Source organism: Amphichorda felina, assembly GCF_050947745.1.
Source record: "Amphichorda felina strain 45539 chromosome Unknown scaffold_7, whole genome shotgun sequence".
Taxonomy (NCBI): Eukaryota; Fungi; Ascomycota; class Sordariomycetes; order Hypocreales; family Bionectriaceae; genus Amphichorda; species Amphichorda felina.
The window spans coordinates 1081327-1105553 of record NW_028145043.1 but is presented as its reverse complement, the minus strand read 5'-3'; the positions used below and the strand labels follow the sequence as shown (position 1 = coordinate 1105553).

The following is a 24227-nucleotide window of genomic DNA, read 5'->3' as shown; positions in this document are numbered from 1 at the left end:
TCGGTACACAGCAATGCCATCGATGCCAACCGTCTAGACGTTGAGCTGCGTAGTGACAGATCCAGCAATGTACTTCTGGTACGGAGCTAGCGCCTTCTCCACGGCGCCACCGGGACCGCAGTACTTCTCGACGATCTGGACGCTGCGGCCGATGTAGAGCTCGGGCTGCATCATTGAGTCAAGCTCGCCCCACACGGGCTTGAAGTACTCGGTGTTGCGGATGCGCTCGATGAGGTCGTTGGGCTTGCCCTAAGGATTTAAATTAGTAACTTAGAAGACGTAACAATAGCACAGTCAAAACTCCAAGTACAGCTCCAAGAGCTGGAGTGTATCAACAATCTAGAGAATAAGTGTACGTACGTCAACCTTAACCACGCTAGCCGCTTGGTTGGAGAGGACTCGGATCTCCTCGTGTGCCCTGAAATATGTTTAGTGGGCCGTTCCTAAGGCCATGAAGGAATAACTCACTCTTGACGCGAAGCGCCCTGGGCAACAAGCTTCATTATGATCTATCCATTTGTTAGCAAGAGTTTAGTTAAACTTTTAGTGGATGATTCTCAAATCGCTCTAAATCCCCTCCAACGCCCACGAAAGCATCATTCCTCAGATAGTAAAGCCACATACCGTCTCAGTGACCATGAAAGGAAGCTCTTCAAGGTATCTACCTCGGATACGACCTGGGTAGACGACAAGTCCGTCGGTAACATTATCCAATCCGATTAAAATCGCGTCGGCGAGGAGGAACGACTCGGGGATATCGACCCTGCGGCATGCGCTCTATACGGATTTAGCAGGGCTCCAAATAAGCTCCAAATAAATTTCAATGGCACCTACATCATCCAAAGTTCTCTCCATCCACTGTGTAGAAACGGTGTTCGCAAACGCGGCCGGCTTAGCCATCAATAGCCTAGACAGACTCGTGATGCGCTCTGATCGCATCTAGGAAGGTTAACGAGGAAAGCAGCTGCACAGAAAGAGTTTGGCATACCGGGTTGACCTTGTACGCCATGGCGCTGTTCATTACACTGTCAGCTTGATTCTAGACCTGTGGAAAGCGAGGGTTGTTGTTAAGGGGTTTGTGGAGGTGAAGGGGGCGTCGATCTCCCGACCAAAACAGCCGCACAAGCCAGCGCAGATTGAGAATTCTTTTTCAGCACGCCAGAAGGATCAAGAGCAATGTCGAGTTCTCAATCCCTGGGCCTCGTGCATATCCAGCATTGGCCTGTGCTGGCCCTAAGGTCCCCAGGTCGCTATGGGCCTCAATTTTTGGTCCTCGCGCCTGTGCAATGCTGGTGCGATGTCAAAGACCCCCTTGGTGGCAGAAGGAAAATATCTCTCTTGCAGGCATTGCCAAGATATCTGTCACGAGGGGAGAAATGAAGCTCTAACGAGCGGGGGGGTTATGAAGGAGATGTCGCTCTTACCTAGAGCCAATCTGTGACTTCTCCCTAGGCCTAGAGACGTCAATAATTAAAACATCAATAAAGGAATGATATACTTACTCATCAATTTCTTTCCATGAAGCCAAATGTCTGATATCGCCCGCTGATTGCTATTAGAATGGATAAAAAGGCTTGAAGGAGGATTATTACCCATCTTGTGAGCAGATGCTCCAAGTCCCGCGACGGCGTTGGCCACGATCAAGTCGACCTTTCGGGTGCTATAGGGCGTTGGTCAGTCCCCAACCGAAGCACGAGAACCGAAAAAAAACTCACTATGTCTGAGTGGAAATGTCGTAGCACTTGTCAAAACCAAAACGCTTGCAAAGTTTCTCGTTGAGTGCATCGCACTTAGCATGGTCGCCTTGGAAGCTGGAGGATAGTCAGTCAAGACTCCTCCATCTAGGTCAACCACGTCAAATTGCATTTATGGACACACTCACATCTCCAAAAACGAGGCCTGAGTTCCAGTCGTTCCTGCATAACGTCAGTGAAATGCCATAATGGACCAGTGGGAGTAGCGGTCCTAAAGTCATTCGACATACCCTGGGCACCGCGGAACTTAAGGTTATCACGGACAGACTCAAGAGCCTCGAGATCAAACATCAGATCCTGAACCCATTGGGCGGCTGCTGTTGTTAGGAGACTTTTGCTTGACATGGCTGGACTTGGTAGACTTACAACGCCGGCCAACAGTGATAGGCCTAGACGCTGGTCAGTTTCCGGTCTAAATGAAAACAGAACTACGAACTTAAGAGAGAGTTTTGTTGGGAATGTTTTGGAGCACTGGGACAGGTAGTGGGAAGGGCAACTAGGAAGCTTACTGCGCGCTTTGCAGATGGGTGTAGGCGAGGGTTGGCTCAGCTGCAACGCATACAGGTTAACGACGTCCCCTCGAGGGATTGAATATCAACCTCGGAAGGGAATTAAAAACTCACATTTCCACTGAAGGGAGAAAGCTTGCAGGTTAGAGATGACCTTGGCGAGCTTCTTGATCAACATGTCAAGAGCATCGCGCATAAGGATAAGTTCAGCATTATCGGTGACCTACTTTGGTCAGCCTGGGACATTTCGAGTGATTTTAAAACGCACCATACATGAGGTGGCACCATAATGAATGATACCAGCAGCAGCGGGTGCAACGAGACCAAAGGCATGGACGTGCGCCATGACATCCTGGTTGAACCCACGTTAGCAAAGTTCCACGAAAGCTATCGTCATATGCCAGCTCACATGGCGTCGGATCTTCTCCTCAATGCGAGCCGCCTCAAAATCGGCATCGGAGACGGTAATATGGGCCCTCATCTGCTCCAGAGCCTCGGGGGTAATAATATCGATACCTAGCTCCGACTCGGCCTCGGCGAGTCCAAGCCAGATCTTGCGCCAGGTCGAGTGCCGGGATCGCTGGCTGAAGAGCGTTGTCATCTCATTACTACAGTAGCGACTGGTAAGAGACGTTTGATAGGTGTCATATGGGCTTTTCTGGGGAGCCTGGGTGGCCTGGGCCTGATCATGATCGGCCATGTTGAGCGAGAGATCCGTTTGTTTGTGCAAAAAGATGGTCAACTCTGCTGGTTTGACGGTAAACGGTTCGTTGAATGCGAGGAAGTTTTTTTTGGGGGATTTTATCGAGCACCCCAACTAGTTAGTGTTCCCAGCACAGCACCCCAATATTAGTCAGGTATGGCGCAAACCGTCAGGCCCGGATTTTGCCGGCATTTTCCACACATCCGGTTCGTAGGATACCACGCCGGTATCGCACACGTAGACCTTCCTCAGTGAGGCTATCACCAATAACGATAGAGTAGGAATTCGACCTCGACGGGGTGTTCAGCCCCTTATTCGACCGCCACTTTCTGTCAGGAAAGGCAAAGGCTGCCGTTGATGCTATCGCCAAGTAGATCGGCTTCACTATTATAATGGATAAATCGGAAAGGACTATTAGCTAGGCGAGGCGATGGTTAACAGAAGAACCGTTATATTGTCAGACTGAAGCTTGCCGAGCTAGTCTCTTGTGTCGCCTCTCGCACACCTCGTCTACGAGGCGTGTGGGTTATGTGCACGTGACTAAGTCTAGTGTCGGACACGTGACTGCTTTGGTGGAGGCTTAAGGCTCCTAAGGACTTCGAAATCGACCTCGATTTAGAGGGTTAAATGGACTAATTTCTTACTAACCTCGAGGTATAAGAGGCAGGGCTACGGGAGTGCCCCTTCTAAGGGGCTAGGTATATTCGAGTTACAGTTAATACTATAATATAATATTAATTATATAATATTTCTATTGTTACCGGGTTTAATGGTAATCTTCGCATTATAGAATATAAGTAGCAATCTATATATATGAGGGCGTTGTAGTATACTACGAACCGAATATATAGAAAACACTAGCGAAATCGAGGACTGACCGAGCCAAGCTTTGCTATTTGACACCGCCAGGCGCCAACTGCCAGGTGCTAACACCAGATTCACGACCCCGTTTGTGCACAAACGCACGAACGCCTCGATGTCAACCACTGCAATCCCCTGTTGGGATGAGGTCCAGTCAGGCGGGACTCCATTACGTCGGCCGCGATGACCATGTTCGTACGGAGCCCAGCAATGGAAACAGGCTGCCTACGGCGCAAGCAATGGCTACTGAGACCAGTGGTCCCGCAGCGACGCGTGCCAGAAAGGCCAACAAGGCCTTCCACGTCCGTACTAGTTGGTACACACCACGCGCCTAAACCATTGAGCGTGAATGCTCCGTCTCCAAGTTTTTTACAACCCAATCCACCTCTCCTGTCACCAGTGTGATATTTCTTCTCAACCGAGTACCGAGCATCGACTCTCCTACTTTCACCTTCTTACAACGCCTCATATACTGCTGTTCAAGTTATTGCTTTTGATTTTCTCCCACCCATTGAGGATGGACGTCATGAATTAAGATTCTTCAGACGCGTAAGTTCTCACCTACCTCCTGTGGGCAACTTGGGATCCTTGATGGATCGGAATCAGTTCCCACGAAGCCGCTCCACTGAATGTGACGCTTAGTGAATCCCAGGGTGATAGCAACGACAGAAGCGAGAGGGATGTTGATGACCAGTCCCAGCGCCGACGAAACATCGCTGTTTGTTGACGGTGATGCTGCGATGGATATCGACAGCGAGAATTGCATCCATTTCCTGACTAACCATACCCTCTTGTCCGCATTAGATGTCGACAACGATGCCGACTCAGCTGAGACGCCACAAAGTCCCTCGCTTGGGCTACAGGATTTCGATAATACCACGTCCCTCTACCGGCAATCATCACCTTATCGCGAAATCGGAGTTGCGCTGCTCAAGGAGATCTCTGTCGCTTATGGTATGGCTGCTGCAGGAACGGAGTCGGGCCTTCTAGAATGGCCGGATTCTCATTCGCAAATTCAATACGTTCTTCCATGTATTGATTATGAGACGCCGGCATTCGATCATTGGATCGAGGGGTCCTAAAGCATGTGCCCTCATCATGATGAGGCTGTACTGAGTCGACCCGCCTTCATACAGCTGTTCGACTGGAAGGAAGCTCTGATCAAGTGGTTGCCATATATTGCTCGTGACAGCTAGAGGCTGGACGCAACCGTGATGGGTATGGAAGCCGGGCAATACGTTCGCGGATTGTATAACCTCGATGGCCAACTGCGGCGGTTGGAGTATCTCGATGCTCGGATATTTATGCCTGGACTGCGGCTGGCCGTCGGTTTCCTAAACGACATCGTTTTCATGAATGTCATAGGTCTTGGTTCAATATACCGTGTAGCCACGATAAGTTAGGCTCGTCTTTCACTATTCTATGTATATATATGTGTAGCACATCTGCTCTGGTTCGGCGAACAACAAGCAAGCACTGTGGAGATGGAGCTGGCCGTGCCTATAAGGGACATGTACTCTAGAAAAGCCCTCTGTTCTTAGCTCGTGGAGGGTGGCCGGCTTGCTTCGACCCAACTTCACCTCCGTTCGTTAGAAAAGCATTAATGGGTCTAATGCTTATTCGGAGATGTAGAAAGTGAGAGCTTGTAAGAGTACCTCACAATAAGAAACATACTTATTGTGTGACCTACCTACCTACGTACCTAGATCCTTGCAGAGTGGCGATCCAGAATATGATGCCACCTCGTTGTGCGCCGCATTTTACAAGTCTCAATATAAGTCCGATTGATTTTGATGATGCTTTGAGGTGTCTTTCTGGAAACCGATGGCTTGAACTTAGGGTCCCAACCTATTCTGATCTGGCTTACCCTAGATCCCAAAAAGCCCCGTCTGGCCAAATATGTACCTGAGAACCGCAGCTATCTGCGAGGGGCACCAAGGTCCAAATCAGTCCCTGATATCGATGTCGGCCCCAGAGGCGGTGAGATGAAGTCATTATAACACATTGGGTGCACATGGGTGGCTGCAGCAGTGCATGAAACAGACCTCCACCAAAGGCGGTAACCCACCGCCCAGGAACCCGCATCGACGTCGCACAAGTGAGGCCGCCGTGTCGCGTTACACCGGATGATCGACGGGTTCACAACATGGAATAATTGCCTAAGTATACTAGCCAGTCAGGCCTGCCACCTGCGCGCACTAGGTAGTGAACGGAGGCGACACGAACGGGTCAAGTGGGTGGTGGTGAGAGTCGAAGCCGGCCAACTCTAAAGCGTATGGATTAATAGCATCACAATTGCAACTTGTCGATGATCGGCCCTCCACGAGTCTTGCGACAAAACGGGCGGACCTGCCATGCATGAGCCCTGCGTGGGTTGTATGCACCATTGCTACTATATATGTACTAGTATGTATGTACGTTGACTGGCGGTGGATCATGATCAGCCACTGGCTGTTGCAGCTCTTGGCTTTGATGTGTGGCCAGTGTGGCGCTCTGGGTGGCATTCCCCAAGTGATGATGTGTCACTGGCGTCAGGAGGGATGCGACCAAAGTGACCAAAACCTTTATCGCGATACGATGGTCGCACCAATACTCTGATGATTCCCCGATAGCCATGACGAATGGCATGTTGCAATCTGGCACCAACCTGGCAGCACCCCAACAGCCAAGGAGGAGAGGTGGCTTTCCAGAGGGGTCAAGACGAAGACGGAAGACCCTTACTGTCAGGTGCCACAGTGACACACGGGCGCCCACATCCAGACCCTGCAACTGATTCCGGCCCGCTGTTCTATTAATTTTGGGAGGAGATGATTGACCAACTTCTCCAAGAGACCAAGGCGGGTGCAGAGCAACAAAGCGCTCCTTGCAGGCGGCATGGCGCCGTAACCCACCAACAACGGTCCACCAAAAGTTTCTCTCCCTCTTCCTCGCATCCTGCATTCTTCGACTCCTCATCTCTACCACTGTATCACATCGCCTGGGGTGTCCTCAGTTACCAAGTCAAGAGCCTACCTACGTTTGGCATCGGCTGCTCCCAGCTGTAGAAGCGTCTGCCAGATCGCCAGCCCAGTCGGGTCCCAGTCCCTTCAGTTCACACCGAGTACGCGGATTCCGGCGCCGTTGCAAGGCCGCAGTAGGTACCTGCGCAGACAGCAGACAGCTGCGCACTGCCAGAGCGACGCAGTTCTTCTTCGGCCGATCCTAGACGAGTCCTCAGCCTGCTCTTGTCCCCGACTCGCATCGACAGCCTCAACCACGAGCGACTCGGCAGGTGATGGTCGAGTTTGGCTCCCAGCGGTGTGCGGTGCCTGACCGACCGACCTGCGAGCCCCACTGTAGGGGAGCGGTGCTCCACTTGCAAGCCATTAAAGCCATTACCCCAGCGGCAGGTCAGCTCAGCTCACGCGGAGGTGCGGCTGCCGGAATTTCAAGGTTCCCACCTAGCACCTGATCGCGCAGCGACCTGAAAACCCGGATCGCCCTGATGGATCCTCGACACTCGGCTCTGCCCTACGCCAGCAACATCCTCAACAACTCAGCGCGACCTCCCTTCCCGCCCGCGCCCGCGCCTCCGGCACCGCCACATCCGCATAATCATCATCATCATCATCCTGACAGTCGTGGCCCTCCTTCTGCGCCGTATGCATCCCATCTGCGCCGGCCATCCGACTCCTCCTACCCGACTGCGGCCGCGACACGATCCTACTCGTACGACCAGCATCCAACGACTCATTCGCGCGCACACTCTCTGCCCTCGGCCAGAGACCGAGACTTCGGTCGCGCCATGCCACCGCCCAACTCACCTCCCCAGCCGGGGCCACATCACCCACAGCACCCTCATCCACAACAACAACCGTCGTCGCACGCGATGGCACCCTACGGTTCGGCGCCTCCACCTCCAAGAGCGCCGCCTCTAACTGTCGGCCCGCCGACATCGTTCCCTCCCGGTCGCGAGCTACCTGCACTCAGCTCCATCACTCGAACCGGCCCTCTCGGGGGCTCCATGTCGATATCGTCGATGCTGGGCGGTCCCCCGTCGGCTTCTCGAGAACCACCACCCCAACCTCCTCAACACCAGTACCCTCCTCACTCGGGCCCACCTCCTGGCTCGGCGCCGGGATTCGCGCCTCCCTCCCATGCGTCGCCGCGCATGCCGTCTGCCTCCGCCGAATTTTCTCCCTTTCGCCGCCCCCAGACTCCCGATCATCAGCGACCGTATGATCCCCGAGCTAGCGCCATTCCGTCTCCCCGTGGCCCCTACTCAACCCCGGACGTTCCGCGATACGGAACACCTCAGACATATCATGCCCGTCACATGTCGGCTTCAGCAGATCCATCTGGAGCCCCTGCAAGGATGTCGGTATCGTCTGCGCCGCCTCCAAGGCCCAGTAGCCAGCCCAAGGCATATCCTGGGATGCCGCCGCGGCCGGACGATAGGTACGGTCGGCGAGACGAGATGGGGCGGCCTATTCCAGGGCACGAATACAATCCCGAGAGGACTGGTCTACGCCCTTATTCGTACGACGACCGGTACAGGGCTGAGCGTGAGCGTGAACGCCAGAACGAGATTGAGCAACGGGAACAAGAGAGGAGGGAGTATGAGAGGAGGGAACGCGCTTATTCGGGGAGCGACTCTGGCCGCCACCCCCTACATCCGCATGAGCTAGGACATCGCGAACCGCCACGAAACCAGCCCACCTTTGGCCGTCCCGAAGCGCGGGACCACCGTGACGCTCACTGGGGACGTCCCGGATCCGATCCCAACTTCCGTGCTCCCATGGATCATCAACGCCAGCATCCTGAGTTTCCCCCACATACTTCTGCAGCATACCCTCCCCATGGCGCCCCCTACCACGCGTCTCCCGAACGATTCCCGCCCGCTTCGCTTCCGCCACACCCGCAAGGACACCCCACAGCGCCCCCCCCGCAACCTTACGAGTCGCCCGAGCGTGCACGCGCAGCCTTGCCTCACCCGCCGCCGCAACATCAGCAGCCTCCTCATCAGCTTCATGGACCACGTGGCAGACCAGGGGAGGAGGTAACATCAGGACCACCCTCTATAGGATTCAGTTCTGGATCAGGGCCCGCTCCCTACGATGCTCCTCGTCACCGTAACGAGGATGCCTCTGCACCCCTTGGCCATCAACGAAATCTTTTGGCCATCCAGCAAGAAAACCGCAAGGGCCGCATATCACCTCTGCCTCAAGCGGTGCAGGGTGCGCAGCCTCAGCAACCCGGACCTGCTGCCGAACCCGGTATCAAGAGCGAGTTTGGCCGGATGTTTTCTGGTATTGGTAGTGGTGTCGGTGGTGCCATGGGTGTCTCTAGCCCGATCACATCCGCCCCAGGCCCCTTTACCAATGCCTCCCTGGCCAAACGCGATGACATGGATGGACCTGACTCTGGGGCAGAAGCTGCAGGGAAAGGGGGTAAAGGGAGAAGGAGGAAGCTGAAGGAGGAGGATGGTCGTGACGATAGCGGCTCAGGCCGGCTGACCCCCGGGCACAAGGCCAAACGCCCCAAGGGTCATCAGCACCATCATCATCAGTAAGTCGCCAGTGAGCTGTTTGACACAGGGTTGACTAACAAGAAGCAGCCACCATCACCACCATCACCACCGTTTACAGGACGAAGCAACTCCAGGAAGCGCACCATTTAGGAATCTCAAGGGCAATACGCCTGTGGCCTCACCGACGGACAAGACTATCCCCGCCCATCATCACCATCACCACCACCACGGTCCGCGCCCCGGAGCTGCTGCTCAGGGTCAGGTGCCCAGGCAGCATGCCCAGAGTCCTGTACCGCAGATCCCACCAAAAACCAAGACTACAGTGTCTTCACAGGCGGTTCTTGATGCCGCTGCCAGGTACAAGCGTCATCATCTTGGAGACTTTATCTACGACCCCGGGTTGAAACCCCAGCGACTCCTGCCCAACACGCCACTGCACCGCGGCTTTTCGTCCAACCCGAAGCCACTTCCGTGGGATGTAATCAAGGGCAAGATCAACTGCATCTTGACCGTCAAGATTTCGCGTGTTCACCTGTCGCCTTTAGCTCGCGAGGAGATTACTGCCAGGGGCTACTTGTGGGGAACGGATGTCTACACAGATGACTCGGACGTCGTGGCGGCCTGTATCCACGGGGGCTGGATCCGAGGCGAATGGAACGACGAGGTCGATGTCACGATGCTTGACCTCGACGCCGGCGAGAAGCGACGGAAGAACAAGGACGCTGAGAGTAACGTTGATCTACAGTCGGAGCAGCTCATCGCGGCCCCACCGTCGTCGGGACCGATGACAGTTCCGGCCGATCGCGACCTGCATGTCAATGTTCTTATCCTGCCGAAGCTCCCCAAGTACGCGGCCACAACACGATTCGGCATCTCTAGCCGCGAGTTCGGTGGAGAGTATGGCATGCGCCATGCCACCCACGACGGCCTCAGCTATATGGTGCAAGGGGTGCGTTGGGTCGAGAATGGAGCCCAACCTCAGGCACGCCTCCGGGGCAAGGCTAGGAGAGAGCGCATGCGCAAGGCTATGCAGGAAGTGCGGACTACGGTTACCAACCTTGGTGGGATCGACAAGGACCTGGACAAGGAGCGTCTGGGGGAGATCACAGGGAACTGGTGGAGGAAGGAGACGACTCAAGGAGAGAAGGGTGACAGCGACAAGGGCGAGCGCAGAGCTAGCGAAGGTGATAAGGAGAACCAGTTGGCAGAGGACAAGGCCGCCTCGGAGAAGGCGGATGTTGTTGAGGAGGCGAGGGCCAAGGATGTCGAGATGGATGAGGTGCCCTCGAAGGAGACAGCCGCCGAAGCGGATAAATAGGCAACAGTCTGGGCCTCGGGCGTTCAGATGCATTTGCCGAGTACTCGAGCGCATGGATAAGCGCATGGACAGCAAGACGGCGAAGGGGTGTATGATATATATGTAACTTTTGCTATACCCAATTCGATCCAGCGGTCTATTGTACAGTTGAGGTTGTCCCAGTTGACCTTCAATCTGATCCTAGCGAGGTGTTGTACAGTTGGCGATTTTATACAGTAGTGATGGTCCCCGTGTCGTGTAGGGTGCTCCCGGGGGGTTGGGGGAGGCACGGTAGGCGTGGATGTGGTCGTCTCTTCGTCTCTCTGATAATATTATGTCGTAAGGACCAAACCCCCATCATGCTCAGAAATCCGTCACGCGCCCGTTGTAGCTCCAGTCGCCCTTGCCACCCCACCGCAGCGGCTCGTTCTTGGGCCCGCCGACCTCACCCGTCTTGGGGTTAACGTCGCCCTCGAACTCGGGCTTCGCGCCGCGGAACAGGCCCTGGCTGACGTCGCCGTCCGGCTTCTCCGCGGAGTCCGGGGCGGCCCCCTGCTGGGACGACTCGGACTCGGGCTGGAAGGCGGCGGACACGGCGGCGGAGCGCTGGAGACGCTCGAACTCGGCTTGCTGCTGGGCGGGGAGCTTCGGGGGGGCGGGCTGGGGGCGGAAGGAGGAGGAGTAGTGGCGGAGGGAGGTGGTGAGTGAGCGGGCGGGTAGGCGCGGCATGGTTGCGGTTGGAGGAGTTGTTGGACGTTGTGGTGGTTATATATCGTACTCGTACGGGGAGTTGTGAGATGGTGGCGTCGCGATTGGACGGGATGAACTCATGGAGGTGCCGAGGATTAGCGGCGGCGATCGGGTGCGGAGAAATGATCAGCCGAAAGACGGGTGATTTGTGGGGCGCAGATGTGGAGCCCCACCTTTTGTTGCTAGCCAGCAACTTGCATCCTGGAAGCCGGTGGTTCACCTGTGGAAAAACAACCATGGCTCTCCTTCGTAGTCTTTGCCAAATTCACCGATTCGCAGTCGATATTTATGATTGAACCGCCGGTATCATGGGGAGTATGATGCCCTTCACGACGAGATGATGGCACGTAGACGCAGTCGCTGGCCAAGCCACATCTGTCCGCATTTCGCAGCCATCGCGCTGGTCGTCAGAATCCAACATGCAGCAAGTGCAGCTAGCTCGATCGCCGCAGAAGGATTCCTGGAGTCGAGTTTATGACGACCGGCGGTAAAAATAGACCGGAATTTATTAAGCACCTGGGTTCTCAAAGGTTTGACCCTCGAAGAGGGTAGATCTCGGGAGCAAACGGCGCGCCCACGTGGGCGGGTGCCCTCGACGTTGGGCAAGGCGTCCTTCTGGCGAACGCATGGCTTTGACCATGGCCCGTATTGTACATTGTACGTAAAAGTGAAGCGAGGGCCTTTGTGCGGATTTCTTACCACTACAGATGGTGGTGGAGTCGTGGTCTGTCGTCGAACCTCGTGCTCGATCTGCCCTTCGTCATTGGTCGAGGGGATCAGGCGCGTTGATGACCCCCAACTTCCTACGTACAAGTAGTCCAAAGCTAGAGGCAACTTGGTTTTGTGACGCACGTGGTCCGCCCTTACCGCAGATTCTGCTGCTTCTCTGCCCTCCCGCTCTGTTCAGCGACTCAGTTCGACTCGGAACCGCCCCTAGGTCCTGCGCGGAGGCGCTTCTCGTGGCTCTCATCCCACTCAGTTGACCCACTCTTTCCGATCTGCCCGGAGCCCTGGACAGGTCTCTCAAGTCTTCTTGTCAAATCAGGTCTCTTGTCGTGGGCACGGTGGATTGCCATGAGGCATGGCACACCTGGTTGACGAGATCCAGGGGCCTGCAGAGCGCAAAGGCTGCTTAGTGGGCCGATAATCGATACTTAACAGGCTGGTCAGATCATATCCTGAAGTCGGGTAGCTCCCGTGAAGCTTTCCTGTGTGCTGAGGACAACGCAAAACACCCTATAACGGTTGCAGCCCGTTCGATGGAGCATAGTCCAGGCTTCTTGAGCCTTCTCAAGCCCCCCTATGTCCTGACTTATACTGCGTATTGAGTACACAATATGGACGGGATCCCTTTTCTACAGCGATAATCTACAACGCTGCTGGATTTCTGACCGACCTCCAATACATTGATTCAATCCCCATGGCTTTGTCAGCGGGACCATACCATGGCTGTGCTTCATCAGTTCGATTACATCTTTGCACTCGCGACTATATTCACCTTCCTTGATGCTTGGAATATTGGTGAGTTGTCCATTGATGGCGGAATTAGTTTGTCGGTTGCAGCCACTGACCCGAGAAAGGAGCTAATGATGTCGCCAACTCGTTCGCGACGTCGGTCTCGTCGAGGTCACTGACCTTGAAACAGGCCATGGTGATTGCCTCGGTCTGCGAGTTTGCGGGCAGCATCTCCGTAGGTGACAGAGTCGCCGACACAGTCCGCACCAAGATTGTGGACCCGCACCATTACGATGGCTCTCCGCAGGTTCTTCTTCTCGCCATGATGTGCGCCATCATGGCATCCTCGACCTTCCTCACCGTCGCGACGAGGTATGGCATGCCCGTGTCGACAACACACTCCATAATCGGTGGATTGGTGGGCTCTGCGACGGCCTCCATTGGCATCACCAAGGTCAACTGGGGGATCCGTGGCGTGGCGCAGGTCTTTGCTACCTGGGTCGTCGCTCCGGGCATCGCTGGAGTCATTGGCGGTATCCTCTTTCTCTTTACCAAGAAGACTGTCCTGAGGAGTCCAGCTGCTGTCAAGCGTGCTTTCTTTTCGATTCCGTTCTACACCTTCATCACTGTCGGCACTCTTGCGAGTATGTGGACTCTGTAGCTTGGTCCCTGGGATGTCTGCTGACGGGAACTAGTGCTGGTTGCTTGGAAAGGGGGGTCGGGGCGGGATGCGCCGCCTCATCATATCCTCATGGCCGTCTTCATCCCGGCCAGCGGTGTTGTCCTGCTGCAGGCCATCTTTGTTCTTCCATTTCTCTGGGTGCGAATCATTCGGGAGGACTGGACTTTGCGGTGGCACCATCTCCTGTATGGGCCGTTTCTCCTCAAGCGACCCCCGCCACCCCCGACACCCTTGGGCTATGTGAAGCCACAGATCAAGGACTACTATCGTGGCCATCTCACCACCGAGGAGCTGGCCTATGTACGGGCCTCTGAGATCTTGCTGCAGTCGGTGCAGACCCCCAATGGCGAGCCGCCCAATATGGACAACGATAAGGAGGACGACCTGATCCTCCCCCTACCCGCCCTCTCCCTACCATCTCCAGCAGCGCCGGCACGGGTTCACTTCGGCGACCCGGATATCTTCATACCACCCCGGCCGGTAGGCCCATGGAACAGCTGGCCGGTCATGGGCTGGCGAATCAACCGCTTCCTGCTCCGCGGCATCGAGAAGGACGTCATCAGCATGCAGAAGCGCAACGTGGTGCTCAAGTGGGACCTGGAGGACATGCACGCGCGGGCGGAGCACTTTGACAACCGCGCCGAATACATGTTCTCAGCGCTGCAGATCCTCACGGCGGCGGCGGCGTCGTTCACGCACGGGGCCAACGACGTGGCCAACGCCATCGCGCCCTTCACGACGGCGTACGAGGTCTGGCACAGCGGCACGATCCTCGACCTGGCGCGCGTCCCCGTGTGGGTGCTCGCGTTTGGCGGGGGCGCCATCGTGCTGGGCCTCCTGACGTTTGGGTACCACGTGATGCGCACGCTGGGCAACCGGCTGACGCTCATCTCGCCCAGCCGCGGCTTCTGCATGGAGCTGGCGACGGCGGTGACGGTGCTGATGGCGACAAGGCTGAAGCTGCCCGTGTCGACGACGCAGTGCATCACGGGCGCAACGGTGGGCGTGGGGCTGGCCAACGGCGACTGGAGGTGCATCAACCCCAAGCTCGTGGGGTGGATCTACCTGGGGTGGATCATCACGGTGCCGGTGACGGGGCTGATCTCGGGGGCGCTGATGGCGTTTATACTGAATGCGCCGTCGTGGTGATATTATGTGAAAGCGAATATCTGCATGGGAGGCTGGGCGTTGGGTTGGGCGTTGTCTGCTTCGCGTGTCTTGGTTGTACGGTACGGAGTTTGTTCCTCATGATGGATACTTGGAATAGCGATTGAAGACTAGCTAGATAGAATAATTTACTGTTGTGGATTGCTGTCGATATGCATGATGCGTTTGACTTGCCCAACACGACTAGTTTCGGCGGCGAGATTCTGCTTTTGGCAATCTCAGGCTCCGGAGGAACCCGGCAAGTCGGCATTGTCTGGACCCACACGGAGGATGTTGCTCCGCCGGACGGGATCGTCGGTGGAGACTCCCCGGCATTCAATATTCATCGTCCCAGTGGGGTTTAGACCCGGCAGAGACCATTTAGCCTGAAGCTTGCCTGCTCAGATTCGAGCACACTCAATGGGCGGCGTCCCCACGAGAGCAAGTGAGGTCTGGGTGGATGGAGCACGGGGGTTCCTCCGGGTGCCAATAGCGGGCAGTATCAGGTGTTTGGAATCCGGCCAGGACGCCGGAGGGAGCCGACCATGTCCGTGACCAAGATGGCGATGCCAAGATGGGTATCAACTGGACCGGATGAAACACCAGCTGCCCTGCCCCATAGGGAGGAGGACAAACAATCGTATAAAGGCTGCTGGACCCCAGAGCTGGATCTCCGATCGAATTAATTTTCGCACCTCAACTTGAAGACATAACAAGCCAGAACCATGCATAGCCGACCGCTCCTCTTCGGCCTCGCGGCCCCCATCGCCGTATCAGCGCAGCTGAACGACCTGGCCGTCTCGGCAGGGCTCGAGTTCTTCGGCGCGGCGCTGGGCGAGGGTAACACGGGCGACACGGCATACATGGACATTGCCAGCGACACGTCCGAGTTTGGGCAGCTGACGCCTGAGAACGGGCAGAAGTGGGAGAGCACGGAGCCGTCGAGGGGGCAATTCACCTATGACTCGGGAGATATTGTGACGAGCATCGCGGCTGCCAACGGGCAGGTTGCGCGGTGCCACACGCTGACGTGGTACAGCCAGCTGCCAAGCTGGGGTGAGTGACTATATATATATATATATGTGTGTGTGTGTGTGTGTGTGCGTAGGCTGACAGTTGACTCCAGTGTCGGGCGGCGGCTTCTCGTACGAGGAGCTCCAGGAGGTCATTGAGACGCACATCGCCAACGTTGTCGGCCACTACGCGGGCCAGTGCTACCACTGGGATGTGGTCAACGAGGCGGCCGACGACAGCGGCGAGTGGCGGAGCAGCGTCTTCTACGACACAATGGGCACCGACTTCCTCGCCATCTCCTTCAACGCGGCCAAGGCGGCCGATCCCGATGCCAAGCTGTATGTAGAACCCAAGGACAGGCACAGATATGTAACACCGCTAACACGTCCAGGTACCTCAACGACTACAACCTCGAGTACAACGGCGCCAAGACGGACCGCACCGTCGAGGCGGTGAAGATCATCCAGGAGGCTGGGGCGCCACTGGACGGCGTGGGCTTCCAGGGCCACCTGATTGTGGGGTCAACGCCGGGCCGCGACGCCCTCGCCACGGCGCTGCGCCGCTTCGCCGACCTCGGGGTCGAGGTGGCCTACACGGAGCTCGACATCCGGCACTCGTCGCTGCCGGCCGACGACGCGGCTCTGGCGCAGCAGGGCGACGACTTTGCCGCCGCCGTGGGCTCGTGCCTCGACGTCGAGGGCTGCGTGGGCGTGACCGTCTGGGGATTCACCGACAAGTACAGCTGGATCCCCGACACCTTCCCGGGGCAGGGCGCGGCGCTGCTGTATGATGAGAACCTCAGCAAGAAGCCGTCGTGGACGAGCGTGTCGAGTGTTCTGGCTGCGGCTGCGACTGGCGCTCCTACGGCTGGTCCTACTCCTACTCCTACGCCGACTCCTGCTTGATGGTAAGGTATCCTACAAGTAGGAAGATAAGATGTACACATTTAAAATTAGTATGATCGTATATGTTCTCGTTCCATCACGCTGACTTTGACTGCACCTAATATGCAAAAACCTCCTGTCACTTCCTGGAGTGTTGGTACCATGTGCCTGGAGGCTCTATTTTGGGCATTGAGGCCTGATGCTTCTTTGCAGCCTGAATCCTATGGGCAGGTAATATGCAGCTATTGCTACTTTCCTGTATTCTAGCCCCTGTGGTGTGGTCGATGAGTTGGCGCCCTGCTCTCCTACGTCTGGGGTTTGTTACAGACCCAGTGCGACGGCATCACGACGGTCTTCTGACTGGCTTGCGGGATGCAAGGGGTCAGACATGGCATGACTACGCCCCTATTAAGGAGCTTCTCGGGCGCGGTGGAGGGCCAGGCTGCGCGCCTGTGCTAGCCGAGGGCTGAAATGCTATAGTAGCACCACACTGCCATGTCTAATTTTGGGCTGCGTGGGTTGGCGCTGAGTGGCTTGGTGCCACTGCATGGATGGTGATGGACTAGTGTTGCCCCCTATGAATACCGTTGGCCACATGGACGGGGACTCGCATAGCTCGCATACAGGGCTGAACTCTGGGCGTCGCCGATGCTGGGTGATTGGATCAAGTGTCTGACAAGATGCAGCGCCTATGTTCCCTCGCCCCTGCGCCTCCATCTCTAACTGACTCTAACTTGGCATGGATGCGCAGTCAGGCCTGCGCTTACAGCCTAGCCTCTGCCATCGCATGGGTTGACAATAATACGACTATGCATGGGGTATCATGTTTATACCCTGAGGATCGTGCTACAGGTTCATGGATCAGAAAAGGTTAAATAGAGCCTCTTCTGCTGCCATGTCTTACTGACTTGTCTCACCAGTCACGACTCGCCACACTCAACACCAAACACAACTGTCACTACTCTACAAGCCCTTCCGCCACACAACCAAACCATTTCCCTATAAACGCCCCAAATCAGCAACTATGCGCTTCCAACTTCTCTTCACCACCATCCTCTCCGCCGTCGCGGCCAGCGCCTCGACGATACCAGTGCGACGCGGAGGAGTTACGGTCGACCTGGCCGCCATCCAGGAGGCCGTTAACAGGCTCAACGAGGCCACGAGTACGCTCTACGGCCTGAGCGACGGCATCAAGCAGAGCCTCAACCCCATCATCTCTGTGTCGGGAGCGTCGTCCGAGTCCCTAAACGCGGCCCTGACCGTGGCCGACGACAGCGCCAGCAATCTCGCCGCCACCTGGGGGGAGATAGCCCAGACGCTCAATAATGCTGGCGACACCTTCTCCGATTCCGAGAATGATGCAGCGAACATGTGGAGCAGGGACGCCGAGGCCGGGAAGCAGACTAGCTAAAGCTGTGAGAGTCTCTTGAGCGAGTCGATATTAGACGTGGAGAGTATATGGGAAACCCTGATTCATATACATGTCGGGCATTGGAGGACCAAAATGGGTTAAATTCATACGCATTGTCTTACTTGAAATATAATTTGGCTGAAGGGCGATCTCAATCGCCCCAGTCCTTGTCGCCACATCGGTTCAATGTTTCTGTGGAAGCTACTACGTAGTACCTAAGCTACCTTAACCTACATGTACGAAGTACGAGTACCGTGATGATGAAACCTCCTGCTTGTAAGATCATGCAGGACGAGAAACATTGATAAGGGCGCTATTGGATACTAGAGCCTGCCAAACCGGAGCACGTCACTCATATGCTGTCTAGAGTCAGCTGGGGTATCTTCATGGCCACCATGCTTCCCATGCTTACCATGCGGCCGAGGGCTTCCCGGCGGGTGAAGCGGGGGTGATGCCGTGTCGATCCATGCATATAATGCCCTTGTACGTAAAGGTATTGCAGGATAGACAGCATGAGCGTGGGGAATGGTGTCAATCATAGCATGCAGGCCATATAAACTTGCACATTGCCGCCTAGTTTTCTATCAACCGATATATATATGTATATATATCTACGAAAATAGATAAAATCATCAACACTGACAATCCAGGGTAGATCTGATGGATTTTGTCAATCAAGGGTCTAGGAGATCGAGACACTTCTCCGCGGAACCTCGGCTGTTGACGTCCTATTAGATCTTGGGGGAGCGTAGCAGCGGCCACGGCCATCCGTGCCGCTACGACTGTCTGCGACAACTGTGTCTCATCTACGCTGTGTATACAGTATGCAGTCATCAATGATATCTCAGCCGCTTTTCCCAACCAGCCTAATCGTACGCCTGCTGCACACCATAGCTCGAGATGTGCCTTCTACCCGCCCTCCCCTCGTGTTGCTCCTCACACGGCACGCAGCTCCATCTAGATGCCTGTTGCCATCGCTGCTTGTTCCATAAAGACGTCTTCATATCCAGCCAACTGGATGATTGACACACGCACTGTGCCTGCCAAGTATTGTCTCGACCGGCTCGTCCTCCATGCGATCCTTTGCTTGGCCATTCTAGAAGGCACATGTATATGCTCGCCAGTGGTTATTCTAATACCAGTCTCCCCCGCCCATCCTGCCGATCCCAAGTACCAAAAACAGACTGCACCAAACACCGGACAAAAGCGGACGTCGCCATGTTCAACACCCTAAGGCGGCTCGACTCCAGCGACGGATCATATGTTTTAGAGACAACCGGCGCCCCCTTTGACAAGAGGGATCACACTAAATTTGTGCGGCTTGCTTGCATCCATTGCAGGTCCAAAAAGGTATGTAAGTCATATTGTCAAATGGTCTGCCTTCCGCCTTCCCCCAAAATGTGATTATGGGAATCATTAGAGTCCGCAGATGCTAATATGTTCGAATCCAGCTGAAATGTACAGGGGAGACGGGCGGATGTCGACGATGCCTCGACAAGCACCTCAAATGCTCCTACGTCGACACCTCGAAAGCGAAAGCTAGCCCCAAACAACAACAGCAGCAGCAGCAGCAAAGACGGCCTTCTTCGTCTCGATCTCAAAGTCACAAACCCCACGAGGTCCAGCCATTCGTTGACCTGGCCCCGGCAAAACAAGGCGGCGCTGCGGATAGCTCCACATACGGATCCTGGACCTCTACCTCGGCAGACGGCCAATGCTTGAACATGACAGGCGCAGGTTCCAATATCTCTGATGACTCGGTCGCCTGCGACTTCATGGACGCCGATTCCGACTTTATCGTCCCGGAGCATTTCGACGCCAGCAGCAGTGCCATGGGCGATATTCTCCCCACATACCCCTATTTCTCAGAACTGTTCCCAGACTCGGTCATCACATTCCCCAGCTCGGACAGCTCTGATCTCATCAACCCGATACCCTTTGAAACGAGGAGCGACAAGCACAACAATAACAACAACAACAACAACAGCAGCAACAACAACAGCAGCAACAATAACAGCAACAACAACAACAACAGCAACAACAGCAGCAACGCCGCCGATATCAGATTCTCGCGCGACTGCCCCTGCTACGACATGCTGCGCACCTACGAGATGGTCCAGGTCTGCCTCGTGTGGATGCCGCAGTGCTCGTCGCGCGCCATGAGCGTCGGCACCGACGACATGCTGCGGTGCCAGAAGGAGGTCCTCGAGGCGTGCCGCTCCCGCCTGCAGTGCAAGATCTGCGCCTTCCGCTCCCACGACGCCATGCTCATCATCTCCATCTGCGAGAAGCTCCTCGCGAGCATCCTGAGGATGAAGTGCGCCTACGACGGCGGCGGCGCGCAGGACCACCCGGACGGGGGCAGGCAAGCTGCGCCTCCTGCTTCCTCCTCCTCGGCGTTGTCGCCGACGACGAAGCGGTCCCTGAGGGAGTCAGCCGCTGGTTCGTCTGCTGCCTCCATGGCGGAGCAGTTTCTCTTCAGCAGACAGGAGCCCTCGCTCAGGGGCGGGGGGATCAGCAGCGGGCAGGGGGCTAGCAGCCGGCCACGTACGGGGCATCGCAACAGCCAGTCACTTGATTTTGGGAACGGGGAGTGGAAGATTGACGACGAGGACAAGCTGCTTGTTCTCAAGAGTCTGTTGAACATTCGGATATGCAAGCTAAAGGATCTGATCTCGGAGCTGGAGGATATTGTCACGCCTCGCCGGTGGCTGGTGCACATAACTATGATTCGGGATCTGGTGGAGAGAATTGCGCGAGACAGGTCCCTGGGGACACCATAGTATGGTGGTACATATGGTTTTAGTATTTTCATTGCATATAATCACTATCAATTGATACCTGTTGATCGTGACACTCGTGGTCAAAATACACTTCGGCCCCCAAATCGATGTGGATGTCTTTCAAGATAGATAGTAGTATCAAGGCATTACCATACGTTTCATTAAAACGATGTCGTCGTTATCGGCATATAATCCCAGTACTAGCAGCAAATGGCACATCACTGGCTGCAGGAAAGATCAGCAGCTGCAGAGATCAGGCCAGCGGCGGCAGCAGAGGTCATGCATGTCAGCGTCGGGAGCCGAGATCAACAGCGGCAAACAGGCCGCAAAGAGCGGATGCAGCAGAGCTCGCTTACATGCAGGGACAGCAGGTAGGGCTCAACGGCTGCGACAAAGATCAGCGCTCCTAGCTAGGAGTGGCCCTAGCTACATTGGCGCCTCGGCGGTGCCTCTGGGGGCGGACGGGAACATCTCTCCTAACATCGAGTAGCCTCTGCTGTTGTAAAACTTTATATACTACCTGGGTTAGTAATGAGGAATATAACATAGGAGCCTGAATGGCACTGCACGACTTGGGAGTACTGTGCAACATGAATAATAAGAGACGGGTATACGGGCCAGTGTAGAATGAAAGCGCATTGACAATATCCACCACTTGACGATTCATTTTCTTTGACAGTAGTCGTACTATCCTTTTTTCTTCTTCCTTTTTGGAAAACTTCCTTATATTGCACAAACATGTTTGTCCCCACGGCGATCTCATCAACTCAGGCAGAGCTTGGAGTCTTCTTCCTCGCCCTCACCATGAGCGTGGCATGGGGATCCATAAAGACGTTCTCGTCGGCATACATGATCTTGGGCCGCTCCTTGCCCTCGGGCAGCTTGAATTCGAACTCGAGCAGCATGCGCATGAGCATCATCTTGATCTCGGCGACGGCAAAGTACCGCCCAGGGCAGGACTGGCCGCCGTAGCCAAACGACAGGGTGGACGAGTCTGTCTGGCCCGCAATGTACTTGTTCATGTTGGCGCCGTTGTCTGCGTGGCGCTTGCGGTAGCTGCGCATGGGATCGAACAACTCCGGGTCGGCGAGCGTGGCTGGGTCGTTGGCGTGGTGGTGGCCGGCCCAGGCGATGCGGGCGCCTTTGGGGATATGAGTGCCGTCTTTGAGGGTGATGGGGACGAGGGACAGTCGCTGCGGGTTGACTGCGCGTGGGATGATTAGTATCGTCGCAGGGGGAGGTATGCAGAGACGGGGAGAAGAAGGGGCGCCAAACTCACGCAGGATGGGGGGGTTTATGCGCTGGCACTCGACGATGAGACTGTCCATCTTCTCTAACTTGGCCAGCCACTGCTTCGCATTGAGCTTGCTCTCCCCCAGGGCGCCATGAGTCTTGATCACGTCGTCAACCTCCTCACGCAGCACAGGGAACCACTGGGGATGCGTGCAGAGGTCGAAGAGTAGGTTGCTGACGCTCATGGACGTGGTGTGGATGCTCGCCAGGGTCATGATGCACTGCCTGGCCCCCATTTCGGGGATACTCCTCTCCTGCTCCGTGCCGTGGTCAATCATCCAGTTCAGGAGGGTGTCCTGGCCCTTGACCCCTTCCTTCTCGTCCTTGAGGTGCTTTCGGGTGATGTCGCCAACTATCTTGCGCGCGACGCGCATCTGCCTGCGGATCCGCCAGCGGGCAGGGATGAGAGGCGCGACAAACAGGTGCATCCAGGGCGGAAACATACGCAGGGTGAAGGCGGCCTTGAATAGGTCATAGGTGAATTCGATGGAGATGTTGAGCCACTCCTCGTTCCGGCAGGCTAGGTCACCCATGAAGATTTTGGCCGACATGCGGGCAACGAGCATCCGCATCGACTGTTGGATATCGGTTTCCGTCCAGGCTGGATGTCGAATGTTGTCAGCCGTGTAACTGGGAGAGAGGAGAGTGCGAATGCTTACTGTTGGGCTTGGGAACATCAATGTCCCATCCGTAGTCGAGCTCAGTGTGGGCAATCTCGACATACTTGGACAGCTCGGGATTGAGCTTGGCGTTGAGTACGTGGACGTGCAAGTCCGAGTTCATCATGACTGCAGTCCAGGTCCATTTGGGGACGAGGTTCTGGCTTGCTAAGTAAGTCGTCGTCTCTGTGGCACTCCAATGCTCAATCATCGGGCAAACTGACATTTATCTGGGCTTTTTTGGCGCTCAGCTTGCTTCTCGGCACAAGTCTCATCTCCTCGAGATACTTGATGGGTAGGACCGTAATGTCGGTATCGTACCGACGGATGACAAACGGCACATTTTTGAGCTATTCACGGATTGTGTTAATTTCATGGCCCTAGTTATCCGTAGGCTTCACTGTTCTGATCTACCATAGATGGCTGCATCTACGTACCTTGTTGTAGCCGCTCTCGATGATGTTGTACCCCCCTGTCACAAAACGAAGCTGCAGCCACAGGGTCGGCTCAAAGATGGAGCGGTAACCGTGGTACGGCGCGCCGGGGACTTTTGGGCTACCTTTCTTGGTAAGGAACGAGGTGACAAACCAGAATCCAACCACAACAAGGGCGAGCTCTCTGTAGGTGGCGGTTTGGAGGTAGTCGAGCACGCGGCTCTTGAGCATATAGACAGTATCTAAGTCTATTGGCCCAAGACCCTCGACGGTTGGAAAAGATGAAAATCCCATGGTAATTTGTTTTTGATTTAGTATCAAAGGATTGAGTAATGGCGAGACAGTAGCAAGGGATTTGAGGAGGAGTGAAGCCTTGCTGAGATGGACACTGACTTGGACTATGCAAAATACCTTGGGAGTTGCGATTCACAATGTCAAAAGGCATCTATACACGTAGTGACATCTACAATAACATGCCCGCAACCCGAACGGGTCGATCGAGGCCAATGTCGAATAATATCCAGTCCTCGTCCCCTACATCACGCCTAAACTCCTAGAAATTGGGATTCGTCCGGGTCGCATACCTAACCGATCGCCCTCCGAAAGCATACTCCGAGCTAAATGGGGCAGCCATTTTCGGAGTCGTGTCTTGACTTTGGCTCCTGCGGTGATGATGAATGGCCACTCGGTCGCATCGCATCGGGAAGTCCGAGACCCGGAGATGCTAGCCTCGTTTTGGGCACGAGCCCGACACGAACTCGACATGACCCTCTGTGCCGTGTATCCGGATGGCCAGAGTGCTTGGATTATGAGGAAGACTTCATGTTGCTAAGCGAGGTTGGCACGGAGTTACAGACCGGCGATAGCTCATCCTCATCCTGGCTCCTAGTTACTATTTGATCGTGCTGTTTGCAAGCCTGGTCACGAGTCACCTACATGATACGCCTCAGACGGCACGGCAAAGCACGTGCCTTACGTGCCATGCCAAAAGTGAGATTCCTTCGACTCGCTAAACAGGCGCTCATGTCTCAGTCCAAGCGGCTGTGGCGTCAACGACTTGAGCTGTCGTGCTATTTTAAGGGA

General features: G+C 55.5%; 8 protein-coding genes across 8 annotated transcripts; 5 read left to right on the top strand and 3 right to left on the bottom strand.

Moving 5' to 3' along the window:
- Positions 1 to 33: 33 nt before the first annotated feature.
- On the bottom strand, positions 34 to 2963 carry ACO1O0_007150 (adenylosuccinase ADE13; the record flags this gene model as incomplete). Its single annotated transcript, XM_083196524.1, has 15 exons — positions 34 to 249; positions 361 to 418; positions 469 to 509; positions 625 to 777; positions 835 to 939; positions 989 to 1013; positions 1425 to 1454; positions 1503 to 1545; positions 1593 to 1660; positions 1716 to 1811; positions 1883 to 1916; positions 1985 to 2068; positions 2378 to 2486; positions 2532 to 2615; positions 2673 to 2963. The coding sequence occupies 15 exons, from the start codon at positions 2961 to 2963 to the stop codon at positions 34 to 36; spliced, it is 1437 nt and encodes a 478-aa protein (XP_083047732.1).
- A 5218-nt stretch (positions 2964 to 8181) lies between these two features.
- On the top strand, positions 8182 to 10654 carry ACO1O0_007149 (histone deacetylation protein Rxt3-domain-containing protein; the record flags this gene model as incomplete). The annotated part of the gene is made up of 3 exons (XM_083196523.1): positions 8182 to 8423; positions 8898 to 9374; positions 9487 to 10654. The coding sequence occupies 3 exons, from the start codon at positions 8182 to 8184 to the stop codon at positions 10652 to 10654; spliced, it is 1887 nt and encodes a 628-aa protein (XP_083047731.1).
- Positions 10655 to 10996: 342 nt separating this feature from the next.
- On the bottom strand, positions 10997 to 11362 carry ACO1O0_007148 (succinate dehydrogenase assembly factor 4; the record flags this gene model as incomplete). The annotated part of the gene is made up of 1 exon (XM_083196522.1): positions 10997 to 11362. The coding sequence occupies one exon, from the start codon at positions 11360 to 11362 to the stop codon at positions 10997 to 10999; it is 366 nt and encodes a 121-aa protein (XP_083047730.1).
- A 1466-nt stretch (positions 11363 to 12828) lies between these two features.
- Positions 12829 to 14669, top strand: ACO1O0_007147 (phosphate transporter; the record flags this gene model as incomplete). Its single annotated transcript, XM_083196521.1, has 3 exons — positions 12829 to 12904; positions 12964 to 13482; positions 13534 to 14669. The coding sequence occupies 3 exons, from the start codon at positions 12829 to 12831 to the stop codon at positions 14667 to 14669; spliced, it is 1731 nt and encodes a 576-aa protein (XP_083047729.1).
- A 542-nt stretch (positions 14670 to 15211) lies between these two features.
- On the top strand, positions 15212 to 16585 carry XYN1 (glycoside hydrolase superfamily; the record flags this gene model as incomplete). The annotated part of the gene is made up of 4 exons (XM_083196520.1): positions 15212 to 15306; positions 15400 to 15722; positions 15793 to 16018; positions 16072 to 16585. The coding sequence occupies 4 exons, from the start codon at positions 15212 to 15214 to the stop codon at positions 16583 to 16585; spliced, it is 1158 nt and encodes a 385-aa protein (XP_083047728.1).
- Positions 16586 to 17588: 1003 nt separating this feature from the next.
- Positions 17589 to 17975, top strand: ACO1O0_007145 (WXG100 family type VII secretion target; the record flags this gene model as incomplete). The annotated part of the gene is made up of 1 exon (XM_083196519.1): positions 17589 to 17975. One exon carries the CDS (start codon positions 17589 to 17591, stop codon positions 17973 to 17975), a length of 387 nt encoding a protein of 128 aa, XP_083047727.1.
- Positions 17976 to 19193: 1218 nt separating this feature from the next.
- On the top strand, positions 19194 to 20758 carry ACO1O0_007144 (Zn(II)2Cys6 transcription factor domain-containing protein; the record flags this gene model as incomplete). Its single annotated transcript, XM_083196518.1, has 2 exons — positions 19194 to 19325; positions 19427 to 20758. 2 exons carry the CDS (start codon positions 19194 to 19196, stop codon positions 20756 to 20758), a joined length of 1464 nt encoding a protein of 487 aa, XP_083047726.1.
- Positions 20759 to 21525: 767 nt separating this feature from the next.
- On the bottom strand, positions 21526 to 23375 carry ACO1O0_007143 (cytochrome P450; the record flags this gene model as incomplete). Its single annotated transcript, XM_083196517.1, has 4 exons — positions 21526 to 22652; positions 22711 to 22870; positions 22935 to 23060; positions 23148 to 23375. 4 exons carry the CDS (start codon positions 23373 to 23375, stop codon positions 21526 to 21528), a joined length of 1641 nt encoding a protein of 546 aa, XP_083047725.1.
- Between the last annotated feature and the right edge of the window lie 852 nt (positions 23376 to 24227).